We start from the raw sequence: 12782 nt of genomic DNA, 5'->3' as shown, positions 1-12782 counted from the left end.
AGTAAGAGTAACAGGGTCGCACTCTCCCTGTCCTTCTCCCGAAAAAAGTCGTCCATCAGGGTGACCAAGGCTGATTCAGTCCCATAACAAGGCCTGAACCCAGACTGGAACAGGTCAAGATGATCTGTTTCATTCCAAGAGTACTTGCAATTGCTGTGCCACAACCCTCTCAATCGCCTTCCCTAAAAAGGGGGTATTTGCGACCAGTCAGTAATTGTCACATACCAATGAGTCCAGGGTGGGCTTTTTCAGGAGCAGTCGGATCACCACCTCTTTCAAGGTGGCTGGAACCACTCCCTTCCGCAGTGATGCATTGACCACACCCTGGATCCACTCGGTCAAACCCCCTCAGCAAGCTTTAATAAGACAAGAGGGGCAAGGGTCGAGAGGACATGTTGCTGGCTGCATCATCACAAGCACCTTGTCTACGTCATCAGGCCACATCAACAAACCGTTCCCAAGAAGTTTTAGCAGATGTTGCACTGGACACCTCATCGGGGACTACAGTAGATGTGGATGGGGCTACGGAGGTGAGCAACTTTACCCTCAAAGTGCCTTGCAAACAATTCACAGTGGGCCTCTGAAGGGTCTAAGATTTCATTTTCTGGAGTGGATGTCAACAGACCCCTGGCAATATGGAAAAGCTCTACTGGATGGCTACTTGAGGATGCGATGGAGGCATAGAAGTGGGCCTTCTTCACCGCCCTCACCACCACACAGTAGGCACAGTTATGCTGTTTTACTTGTGCCCGATCAGCCTCACAGCATGTATTTTGCCACTTGCACTCTAGTCATCATCCAACCTGTTTCGTTGCTCTTAGCTCACTGGTGTACCAAGGTGCAAACTGGGCTCCACAATGCTGGAGAAGGTGCTAGAGGGCAACCATGTCAAGAGCCCGATGCGCCTCACTGTTCCACAATGTGGCAAGGGCTTCAACAGGGTCACCTGCTCTATCTACTGGGAACTCCCCCCAGGCATTCAGGAATCCAGTGGATTCCGTTAGTTTCCGGGGGGGGGACCATCTTAATCTGTCCACCACCCCTGCAGGGAAGGATCGGAGCCACAAGTCTAAACTTCACCAGGAAGTGGTCTGACTATGACAATGGGGTGGCATCCACCACTACCCCATCTCCAGACCACTGCTTCCTCCATCTGGAGCAAAAACCAAGTTGAGGGTGTGCCCTGCCCTATGCGCTGGGCCAGTGACAACTTGAGACAGCCCCATGGTCATCATGGAGGCCATGAAGTCCTGAGCCAGAACACTAGAGGCAGCCTCAGCATGGACATTGAAATCACCCAGCACTATCGTTCTGGGCTCCTCTTGAGCTGAAATTTTAGCAAAATTTTAATTACATTTCCAACAGTAAAGATGTTTTTGAGGATTTTGAATGAGGACAATAGATTTTCTGCAATGTGGGATTTAATAAACAATACCACTAACGTTTAGGGCAGCGAGTGGATGGGGAATTTGACCCAGCAGACCATTCCTCAAAACCCTCACCCACCTGTCCCACACTTGACATCATATGTGATGTCAGATGTGGGGCGGGTACTGACATGGCTGCAAAGGAAAATCGAGAGCTTAATATGAGTTCCTGATTGCTGGAGCAAGGCATGTTCTCACCACCCATCAGCTGATGGGCAGTTGGTGTGTGCCTTGCTCCAGAAGCATCAAGTAGTTTGTATTGAAAATGATCACTGCAGTGGTTTTAGGGCAAACTGCTTCGTGCTGCCAGAAAGCTGGCTTGAACTCAGTTGAAGGGCAGTAAATTCAAGTCCACTGGATTGACTGCACAACTGAGTTGTCTGCACAGCCATACCATACAGGAAGTAGGCTGGAACTCACTGCCCATCAGCTGATGTGCAGCAAGTTCCAGCCCATTGAAAAGCACTTTGCCAGCCCTATGCTCAGTGCTTCCCAAGTGCCAAGCATAGGACCAGCAAAGTCCCTTGCCCTATGGTTCCCAAGCACCTGACATCCACCTAGCTATTGGGTTATTGTAAGTGACTTTGACAGGTGGGCAGGACGTGCCGCCTTTCAATCATCTGATGTCATAATGAGGCCAGGTGATTAACAGGTGAGTTGTTCCATCTGTCAAACTTATTTTATTTATTTATTATTTTATTTATATCCCGCCCTTCCTCCCAGCAGGAGCCCAAACGTGGCTTGCAGGGATGAGGATAGATAATGATCTGGCCCATTGAGCCAAAAATTTCCGCCCTGGGGTTAGGGAAGATAAAAATACTTGTTTTTATCATAAGTATGTTACCTTATGTTATGGCTTATTTCTATGCTGGCTTTTGGCCAAAAGGACCCCCAAGGCAGATCACAAAGAATACATTCAAATACAAAATACAAGTAAGAAAAGAAAAATACAATTTATAAAAAGGTAAGACAACAAAATCTTAACATTTAAAAAAAACAAGTAAATGCATTCATCTTCCTGGTAAAGGGCAGTCCCCAGAAAGATGTCAGAAAGTAGTATATCTATTAGTCTAACACTCAGAGCTGGAAAATATTAGAGATTCCTGGACACTCAAATCAAATGCTTGGCAGATGGCATCAAACGTATTGATCACTTGTTCAAAAATGGGGTCAGGAAACAACATTTCAGAAGCACTAACATCAAAATTGATTGCACAAGGAGAAGCAAGTACCCAGGTTTTTTTCCTAGGTGACCTATGAGGTTTGTAAGTTTAATGCAGCATTTGCTGCGCTGTTGCTGTCCAGATGTTCTGAGCAACAACTCCCAATAGGCCCAGCCAAACACAACACAGCCAAGCACAGCACAACCTAGGGCTGGTGGGGTTATAGTCTAGAACATCTTGAGGACACCAGGCTGATGAAGGCTGGTTTAATGGATGCTTGGTTAGGCAACCATATTCCTGACCAGCTGCTATATGTCTTACAATTTTAGTATGAGCCGTGCTAAAAATGCTTCTGCAATGCACTGGTGTGGCTGGGATAGACAACATTTCCTTTATTTATTTATATTTATTTAAATATTTATAGACTACATTTTTGTAAAAATACAGCCGGGCAGTATACACCATACAAAATTACAATGAAAGCAATAAAAACATCAGTAGAAACATCAATAAACACTGGTTGGTAAAAAAAGAAATTCATATTGTAAAGGCCTGTCTGAATAACACAGTTTTTAGGAGATATCTAAAAAAAGGCAGGAATTATTGCTACTGTACCTCTACTGGGAGGGCGTTCCACAGGGCAGGGCCTGCCACACCAAAAACTCCATCCCTAGTAAAGGCTGACCGAACCTCAGGGGCATGGGGATTTGTTTTTACCCACATAGGTGAGTGTGTTCCATAATGCATGACTCTGTAGAACTCAAAGGAGAGAGCACCAGCTCAGCAAGAGTTCCAAGTTTTTCTGCAATGGCTAGGACTTGATGGGTTTTCTGCTATTGGGCTCCTACTGGGAGGAAGGGCAGGATATGAATTTAATAAATAAAGATAATAATACTGTAATCTTCATAGGCATAATTCCACTATGGGCCTGCAGAGCAATCAAAAAAATTAAATCTGATTGTCTGGACCACCACTCCAATGGAACTGATTCCTTCTCACTCAAGTCTACAAACCTAACATTCTTAGGGCAAAACGACATGAGATGTGGGAGATCCATAATTCAATCTCCAAATATTTCTGTTGTTACTAAAACCAGTCTTGGGGCTGGGTCTAGTTTTCATCAGAGCAGCGGTATTGAGAGAGGAAAGGTTTAACCCATTTCCCTGAACTAACTTTCCCTCCACTATTGCTATTAGCCCCATGGTGGAAAAAGATACCTTACAGGTATTCTTGATACCATATAAATCATTCCATTACAATCAAATCAATAAATCAAACTTTTAATACTCTAGAGGTAAAGAACTTCACAGGCTCTGCAGCTTACTAACTTCACACACCAAGACCTGTAGATTCTTTTCAGTAACATGGAATAATACCAAAATTTGGAGCCCTGAAGTTTGTCCCTTTGGGGATAAGAGTAACATGCTATGACCTCTGTTTCTCCCTTCTCTGTCTGTGTTGCCAGTGGTCTCGGAAAACAAGAGTAAAGTCTTACAGAGGGAAGTTGAGCGAAAATATCAAGAACTCTTTTTATTATCTGTGAATTTGCGTGGCAAATTTCTAACTGGCTTTCTGGCAATAATGAGAGAGACTGACTTCTTGCAAGAATTGGAGCTCCAGGTAAAGATCTTTATTTTATTTTATTTTATTGTTTTCATTTATATTGCTCTACATTAACAAATCCCAGTGTGGTTCACAAGTAATAATGTAAAATACAGAAATAACAAAGAGTATAAAAATACTTTTTATATCTTCAGAATTATCCTATAAACTAAAAACAGTGAGATGATACATTAAATAGTGTGTTCAACAGATCAAAACATCAAGAGACCTAAATGAGTACACTGGCACCAGGGGGACCTGGAGGCCCAGGTAAAGAAGAACTGAAGCAACAGATATGTCCTCTAAATAATCAAGCGTTCATATGACCTGTTATAAATGGGAAAGAATCTGAACCTCTTAGGAATAGAACCCAGAAGTAGGACAAGAAATAAGACCAATGCCTATGTTGAACGTTTTGTGGTTTTATCACTGGAGAAAGTGTTTTGTTTTGTTTTGTCTGTTTGCTACTGAAAAGGTTATTTCTCATGAAGAGCTCCACCCACAACAGGAAGCTTCACTTCCTTAGGACCTCATTGTTCCCATATTTCTTGCTTCTAGTAGTATGTGTGTGGACTTAACTGCCCTCCCTTAACGGATATTAACATGATGGGCCTGTCCCACTACAAATTTCTGCACTCAGTAATGTGTTTTAATAATAGAGGTGCAGTATTTCCCTGCTGCAGTTATCCGACATCAAAACTTTACCTTTTTGTTACACAGCCCAGTCTCTCATTAGGCCCTCAGCTCCAGAACTGGATTGCAACTCTCATCATCCCTGACTATTGGCCATGCTTGCTGGGACTAATGGGAGTTGAGTCAACAGCATAGGGGGATCCAAAGGTTCCCGATCCCTAGATTAATGTAACAGGATGGCATTATTATTATTATTATTATTATTATCATCATCATCATCATCATCATCATCATCTTTATTTATACCCCGCCGTTTTTCCAAACTGGAACTCAAGGCGGCTTCCAGATAAAAGTAAGTACATATCATTAAGAACATATAAACATATAAAACATATAAAAATCAGCATTAAACAGAATTAAACTATTAAGATGTTAAAACGAATTAGCCATACACTTAAAATACTGCAACCCAGTTTAAGAGCATACAAGTAAAACAATAACATACAGCACCCTCTTCAGTCGTTACTCTTAAAGCCTTCAGTTCCAAAAGCCTGCCGGAAGAAAAAAGTCTTTAGCTGTCGGCGGAAGGACTGCACAGAGGAGGCCATTCTTGCCTCCCTAGGGAGGGAGTTCCAGAGCCGAGGGGCAGCCACCGAAAAGGCCCTGTCTCGTGTCCCCACCAGTCACACTTGTGAAGGTGTTGGGATTACGAGAAGGGTCTCTCCTGAAGATCTCAGGGCCTGGGCAGGTTCATATAGGGAGATACGGTCTGACAAATAGCCTGGACCTAAGCCGTATAGGGCTTTATAGGTCATAACCAGCACTTTGAATTGTGTCCAGAAACAGATTGGCAGCCAGTGGAGCTGTTGCAGCAGGGGAGTTGTATGATCCCTGTAACCAGCCCCAGTTAACATTCTGGCTGCAGCTCGTTGCACCAACTGAAGTTTCAGAACAGTCTTCAGAGGCAGCCCCACGTAGAGCACGTTACAGTAGTCTAAGCAGGATGTACCTAAGGCATGTGTCACCGTGGCCAGATCAGATGACTCCAGGAACTGGCACAGTTGGCGCACTAGTCTTAACTGTGCAAAAGCACTCCTGGCCACCACAGAAACCTGGGCCTCCAGGTTTAAGGCTGAGTCCAGGAGCACACCCAAACTGCGAACCTGCGTTTTCAGGGGGAGTGTAATCCCGTCCAGCACAGGCTGAATCCCTATTCCCTGATTCGCCTTTCAACTGACTAGGAGCACCTGTCTTGTCTGGATTAAGCTTCAGCTTGTTCACCCTCATCCAGTCCACCACTGCTGTCAGACACTGGTTTAGAACAGAGACAGTTTCCTTGGAATTAGGTGGAAAGGAGAAATAAGAGTTGGGTGTCATCTGCATACTGATGGCATCGAACCCCAAACCTCCGGACAACCTCTCCCAGCGGTTTCATGTAGATATTATATAGCATGGGGGACAAAACTGAACCCTGAGGGACCCCACAGGTCAACGGCCAGGGAGTCGAACAGGAATCCCCCAGCACTACCTTCTGGGTTCGCCCCTCCAGGAAGGAACTGAGCCATCGTAAAACGGTGCCACCAAATCCCATCCCAGCAAGGCGACCCAGAAGGATACCATGGTCGATGGTATCGAAAGCCGCTGAGAGGTCCAAGAGAACCAACATGGACACACTCCCCCTGTCCAGTTCTCTGCATAGGTCATCCACCAAGGCGACCAAAGCCGTCTCCGTCCCATAAACAGGTCTGAAACCAGACTGAAATGGATCTAGATAATCCATTTCATCCAGGAATCCCTGGAGCTGGGAGGCCACCACACGCTCGTATTACCTTACCCAGAAATGGGATATTAGACACTGGCCGATAATTATCCATAATAGATAAAATAATATATATATTTTCTCTGTCCTAAACTCTTAGCTGGAGCAGGCTCTTGAAAGCCATAATAAATTCAAGCTGAAGACTGGCAAACCAGAGTTGCAAGACTTGGTGGACAATTTACAAGATTCAAATGGGTACTTCTTCAGATGTCTTATTCAGGCAGTCCTCTACTTTTTTCGAGCTCTAGATGGTAAGGATTCTCTTTCAAATTATTATAGCAAAGTATTCCACTAGGATCTCAGCCTAGCAGTTTGCAAATAAAGCTGGAGGAAAGCTCACGTTTAAGACTTAGATACCAGAACTAAAAACGGATTGAAAGCTCACACCTATCTTTTTATATAAAGCCAACCAATAGTCCCCTCAAAAATCTGAGACACAGTGGTATTTGCTTATTACTTTCTAATACAGATGCTTAAGGAGCTGAATCTTAGGGAACTCTGACCTGATCTACACCTCTTAGACTAATGTACGCATTCCAATTATCCACAATGTTCTATTACTGAATATTCCATTGCAGTTGTTGGCTCAAGTAATATCCAAAAATGTGCTTAGAAGTGCATATTTTCAGTGTAAAATATGTCTTTAAATATAAACATTTGTGTGGCTATTTCCTTAAATTGCAGATTAATGCAGAAACAGGATGGAATAGATTTATGAATGAACACAAACAACAGTGAAGTAGATTGATTGGTCCAGCCCTACTTTCTACCATAATTATAACCACATGACACATGCCTGCAGACTTTAGATGCATTTAAGGACTACAAAATTTCAAAATTGGGAAAGATTATGGACAAGGAGAACAGCAACCTAGGCTTCTTACAGTCCTGACTGTGATAGACAAAACTTGTCTAGTCCTTTTTAAATACTCTTCAGCGTCTTTATTGTCATGACAGCAGAGGAAAACTAAATGAGTTACACTTTAAGGGTGCTTCAGCTGGGCAGAGGCAGTCTGCAGGTAGAAGTGGAGAGAAGGGATGGAGAACTCACAGCTGATGGGTTTATCAGATGGCAAGGGGAGAACTAGGACTTCCACTTGCCTCAAAAACAAAACCTCTACAGTCTTCAAGAGGATAGATGATGGAGATGCCAGACATCAACAGCGGATCTGTATATTTCCATTTGGCAAGTAGTGGACATATCCACAAAAAATAATCTGTGCTCCCCAAAATGAGCACTGTTAAGGGGAATAGACATGGAATTAACCACGTATCTTTTGACAGTAGTGAAACAACTTACAGCTGCTAACTGGAAATTTATTGTTTGTATAATCATCTTTCTTGGTTTTCTCGTTTACTCCTTGTTTCTATTCTAAATGTCTGACCATTGAAGTGTTATTGTATTATGGGGGAAAGGAATGTTTATCAATGTAAATATTCTTAATGTATTCTGTTAACAAACAAAAACTGTAGTAACTCCAGTACAGATGTAGGTCATTTTTTGAGCACTCCCACCACAACCAAAGTCTGATTTAAGAGAGATGTATGAGGTCATGGTGAAATTGTTGAGAATAGCCTTACCAGATGTTCACAGATTTGACAAGCTCCTGTTGAATTGTATCTCTTGAGAGACTCACAATTCAGTGGATACAGATAATATATCTGAGAGAGAAGTCACCAGATAATGCTTTTCTTTGATATGGTTGGGATTGATAGTATTGCTGACAACAAAACTTTGCCAGGTCTTTGCTTCAGCCCTTCTTTTCATAGAATGTAACCCATTCCTCGGACTGTTTTCCTCATTTTTCCAGAACTGACAGAGTTCCAGCGGATGCTCCTGGTAGAATCTGTAGAGAAGAAGATTGTGAACAGACAGCTGGTATTGGTAAGGGAGAATTCCAGTCAAATACTGTAACTCATTTTATTTTTTCAGGGTGCAGTGCTTAACAGGGATTGGTGGAGAAAACATTAGGAGATATACTTCCTGAAAATGGGTGAGGTTAAAGATGAGCAGAATGTTACAACTGCACATTCACAAGTCTAAAGGCTGCAGTTAGTGTGCATTCCTGCCTGACCCATCAAGTCAGTACACATGAGCATTCCATATGGATGTGACCTTCTAAAAAGCCTCCCAATATTATGGGTTGTATCCAATGCAAGTCCTACTCAGAGTAAACTCATTGAAATTATTTCAGTGGGTCTGCTCTAAGTAGGACTAGCTTTGGGTACAACCCTATGGCTAGCAGCCACGTGGAAGGATTATACTTTTAAGGCAGCAATCTTTTGCATTCTTACAGTGAACTTGGAGGTACTTGCTTCCTAGTAAAAATGCTTGAGATTGGGCTGCACACAGTATATAACTTTCATGATGCATGCAACGCTTTTTGTTAATTTGATGTTAATTAATGAGCAGTGAGGTGGCAAAGTTTGCTGATGACACCAAATTCTCCAGGGTGGCAAGAACAAAAAAGGATTGTGAGGGGCTCCAGGAGGATCTCTCCAAACTGAGTGAATGGGCATAAAAAAGTTTAAAGTGATGCACATTGGTACCAAAAATCCTAACTTCACATATAATGGGGTCTGAACTGGCCCGGAAAGAGACCTTGGGGATGTAGTGGATAACTGAATGAAAATGTCAACTCATTGTATGACAGCTGTGAAAAAGGCAAATTCCATGTTAGGTATCAATAGGAAGGGATCGAAAATTAAATTGCCAATATCATTATGACACAACACATATATGTAGTGCAAGCACACTTGGAATATTGTGTACATGTGTACAGTTCTGGTCACCGTAGGACTGGAAGAGGTTCAGAAAAAGATGTCAAAATGATCAAGAGGCTGGAGCAATTCCACTATGAGAAAAGGTTACAACACATGGCCCTTTTTAGTTAAGAAAAAGGGCGACTTAAAGGGGGTCATGATAGAAGGATATAAAATTATGCATGGGGTGGATAGAGACATCCCCCCGGTACCTTAATACTAGAACCTGGAAGTCATCCAGTGAAACTGAATGGTGGGAGATTAAGAACAGACAAAAATAAGTACTTCTACCCAACACATGGTTAAAAAAAACCTGTGGAATTTGCTTCCACAAGATGTAGTGGAAGATGTAATGGCCATTACTCAAGTCCTGCTTACAGGCTTTGGTTGGCCACTCTGAGAACAGAATGCTGGACTAAATGGGCCTTTGGCCTGATTTAACACGGCTCTTATTATGTTCTTGTTGCTTTGCAGCATACACACTGATATTATTATTGATCAATTGCTGATATTACAGACCAGCAAATTCTAATTGTGTTTCTTATTTGCAAAGGTTGGAAGCATCCTAGATAATGACTTCAGTGAAAAAGAAAAAGATTTTACTGTAGAAGCCCAGCTGTTAAGTGAAGAGGACCTGAATATAACTGGAGAAATGGTTGAAATGAGTGGACTGACAGTGAAAAAAAATGGATCCAGTCTTACTGGGACTGGAAATCCTGCTACTTTCTCAGCCCTCGCTGCACTTTACGTGGCTCTGTATGCACTCAGTGCCCTATCTACAGAAGAGGATGGCTCAAAAACCTTTAAGCCTAACAGGGTCTGCATATAGGGATGGGTGAATCTGTCAATTTTGGTTTCTCTCAATTTCACATTTTTCCTATCTTAAATTTGGTTCTCCACACTTCCGCATCAATTTTTAAAAATCCTCATGAAAATTCACCAGTGTTTTAGTGCAAATTTCTCTTAATACACACAAGTTTGTATGCAATTTTTAAATTTATCTTTGTGTCAAAAACAGTTTTTTAAGAAAAGACAGAAAAAACAATACCAATGCAGACTGTCAGCTCACATTGTAAATACAACAGTGTCAGTACTTCCATCTAAAATTAAATGTATAAATCAGTATAAGCCCTCCAGATGTCCAAATAGGTATCCACACAAAATTGATGTTCATTAAAAGTGTTCAAATGTAACAATGGCAATGAGGTCCTCAGACCATTGCATTATAGGCGGTGGGCATTTATCCTTCCAGACTCAAAGTATATGTCTCTTGGCAACCATAAGGGCTAGCAATGTCCACTTTTGTTGCTTTAAATGGAAACAATCAAATTTCTCCCCCCTCCCTGGATACAAATGAAGTAACCTCATGTACAAATAGACCATGATGAAAAGGAGATTAATACCACAAACCTATAGGTATCTACTCAAAAGGAAATCTCATTCAGTTCAGTTGGGTCCTCTAAAATTCCACAATATAAAATGTTCATATATGTAAGCTAATGTTCATTTATAGATAATGAGATAATGTTTTTTACATTCAGCTTTTCCTATGTTTGTTTATGTATATTGAAGAACCAGTTCAGATTTTATGGGGAAACGGTTCCTTTCTATAAGAACGAGCTGTGCTTTCCCCTTCCACCCTCTTTGGTGCCTGTAAAGAGGTGGTTGACGTTTCTGATTTTTAAACTAATCTCAGTTCCTCATGATGCTCAAATTCGGGGACCTGTGGTTTGTTTAAAATAGAAAGCAGATGCTTTCAATACCCTCCTCTGACATGAGATGAAAGAGGAAGAGTGGGATGAGGAGTGCATGAGCCCATGGTTGATTGAGGCTGGAGCATCTATGGTCCTCTGATGTTGCAGGACTGTAACTCCCATTAGCCCCAGCAAGTGTGGCCAGCGGTCAGGGATCATGCAAGCTGTGGCTCAACAACATCTGGAGGGTAACTGGTTCCCCATCTCTGTCATAGGGGGAAAATATAGCTTCCCATTACCTCTGAACTATTTCTATGTCTAGCTAGCCACTTCGGATATTTTATAGAAAAGTGAGATGTAAATCTTGAAAATGCATGAATAAAACAATGTGATAACATGCTTCACTCTTTTGAGAAAGGAGGTTTTGGGCTCACTGGGTGGGGTGTTACATGGGAGTATATATTTGCAAAGTATATATATATATATTTACAAAGGTGGTTCTTGTAGGGTTACTAGTTCACTCTTTCTCAGCTTCAGGTCCCTGACTCTAAAATAGAAATGTATTTATTTTATTTTATAAATTTCTGACCCATCTTTTAGATTACCTACTCTTACAAGGTCTTAGTGTACTTTGCTATTGCATGTGTGAACAAAAACTTAATTAAAATAAAATAGCTCAAAACATTAAAAATTAGAACAGTCAATATGTTTACTATGGTGGATGTTCAACCTGTTCTGGATGGGGTTACACTCCCCCTGAAGGAGCAGGTTCGTAGTTTGGGAGTTCTTTTAGAACCATCCCTGTCACTTGAGGCTCAGGTAGCCTCGGTGGCACGGAGTGCCTTTTACCAATTTCGTTTGGTGGCCCAACTACACCCCTATCTGGATAGGGAGAACCTCGCTTCAGTTGTCCATGCTCTGGTAGCCTCTAAATTAGATTACTGCAATGCGCTCTATGTGGGGCTGCCTCTGAAGACGGTTCGGAAACTGCAGCTCGTGCAAAATGCAGCGGCCATACTGATAATGGGGACCAGGCGGTCCGAACATATAACACCGATTCTGGCCCGCCTGCATTGGCTGCCTATATGTTTCCGGGCCCGGTTCAAGGTTCTGGTTTTAACCTATAAAGCCTTACACGGCGCGGGACCACAATATCTGGTGGAACGCATCTCCTGATATGAACCTACCCGTACGCTACGCTCAACATCGAAGACCCTCTTCCGGGTGCCTACTCAAAGGGAAGCTCAGAGGGTGGCAACAAGAAAAAGGGCCTTCTCAGTGGTGGCCCCCGAATTGTGGAATAGTCTTCCTGATGAGGTACGCCTGGCGCCAACATTACTATCTTTTCGGCGCCAGGTCAAAACCTTCCTCTTCTCCCAGGCATTTTAATAAGTGTTTTAATATGTGTTTTAAACGTTTTAAATTTAAAATTTTTTAAGGAAGCCCATTTTCAATGTTGTTTAAATTGTTTTAAATATGTGTTTTATTGTATTTTGATATTGTCTGTTGTGAACCGCCCAGGGAGCTTCGGCTATGGGGCGGTATATAAATTTAATAAATAAATAAATAAAAACATAGCCCTATACCATTTTCAAATGCAGACCAAAGTAAAAAACATTACTTTTTATTTTCTGTTACAACACAAACTATAACAACTAATAAACATTGGTGTATAGATGTT

The 12782-nt window shown here is 42.1% G+C and overlaps 1 protein-coding gene across 3 annotated transcripts in view; it reads left to right on the top strand.

Moving 5' to 3' along the window:
* Positions 1-12782, top strand: part of GSDMA (gasdermin A) — a 34390-nt gene extending 21608 nt beyond the window's left edge. For all 3 annotated transcript variants that reach the window (XM_061591112.1, XM_061591110.1, XM_061591111.1), the window contains 4 exons: positions 4056-4210; positions 6745-6895; positions 8456-8529; positions 9961-12782. In XM_061591112.1, coding sequence (XP_061447096.1) covers positions 4056-4210; positions 6745-6895; positions 8456-8529; positions 9961-10236 — 656 coding nt within the window. In that variant the 3' untranslated portion in view covers positions 10237-12782. The remainder of the gene's footprint in view (positions 1-4055; positions 4211-6744; positions 6896-8455; positions 8530-9960) is intronic.

Source organism: Rhineura floridana, chromosome 11 (assembly GCF_030035675.1).
Source record: "Rhineura floridana isolate rRhiFlo1 chromosome 11, rRhiFlo1.hap2, whole genome shotgun sequence".
NCBI lineage: Eukaryota > Metazoa > Chordata > Lepidosauria > Squamata > Rhineuridae > Rhineura > Rhineura floridana.
The sequence above is the reverse complement of the archived record's forward strand: the minus strand, read 5'-3'. Positions and strand labels throughout refer to the sequence as shown.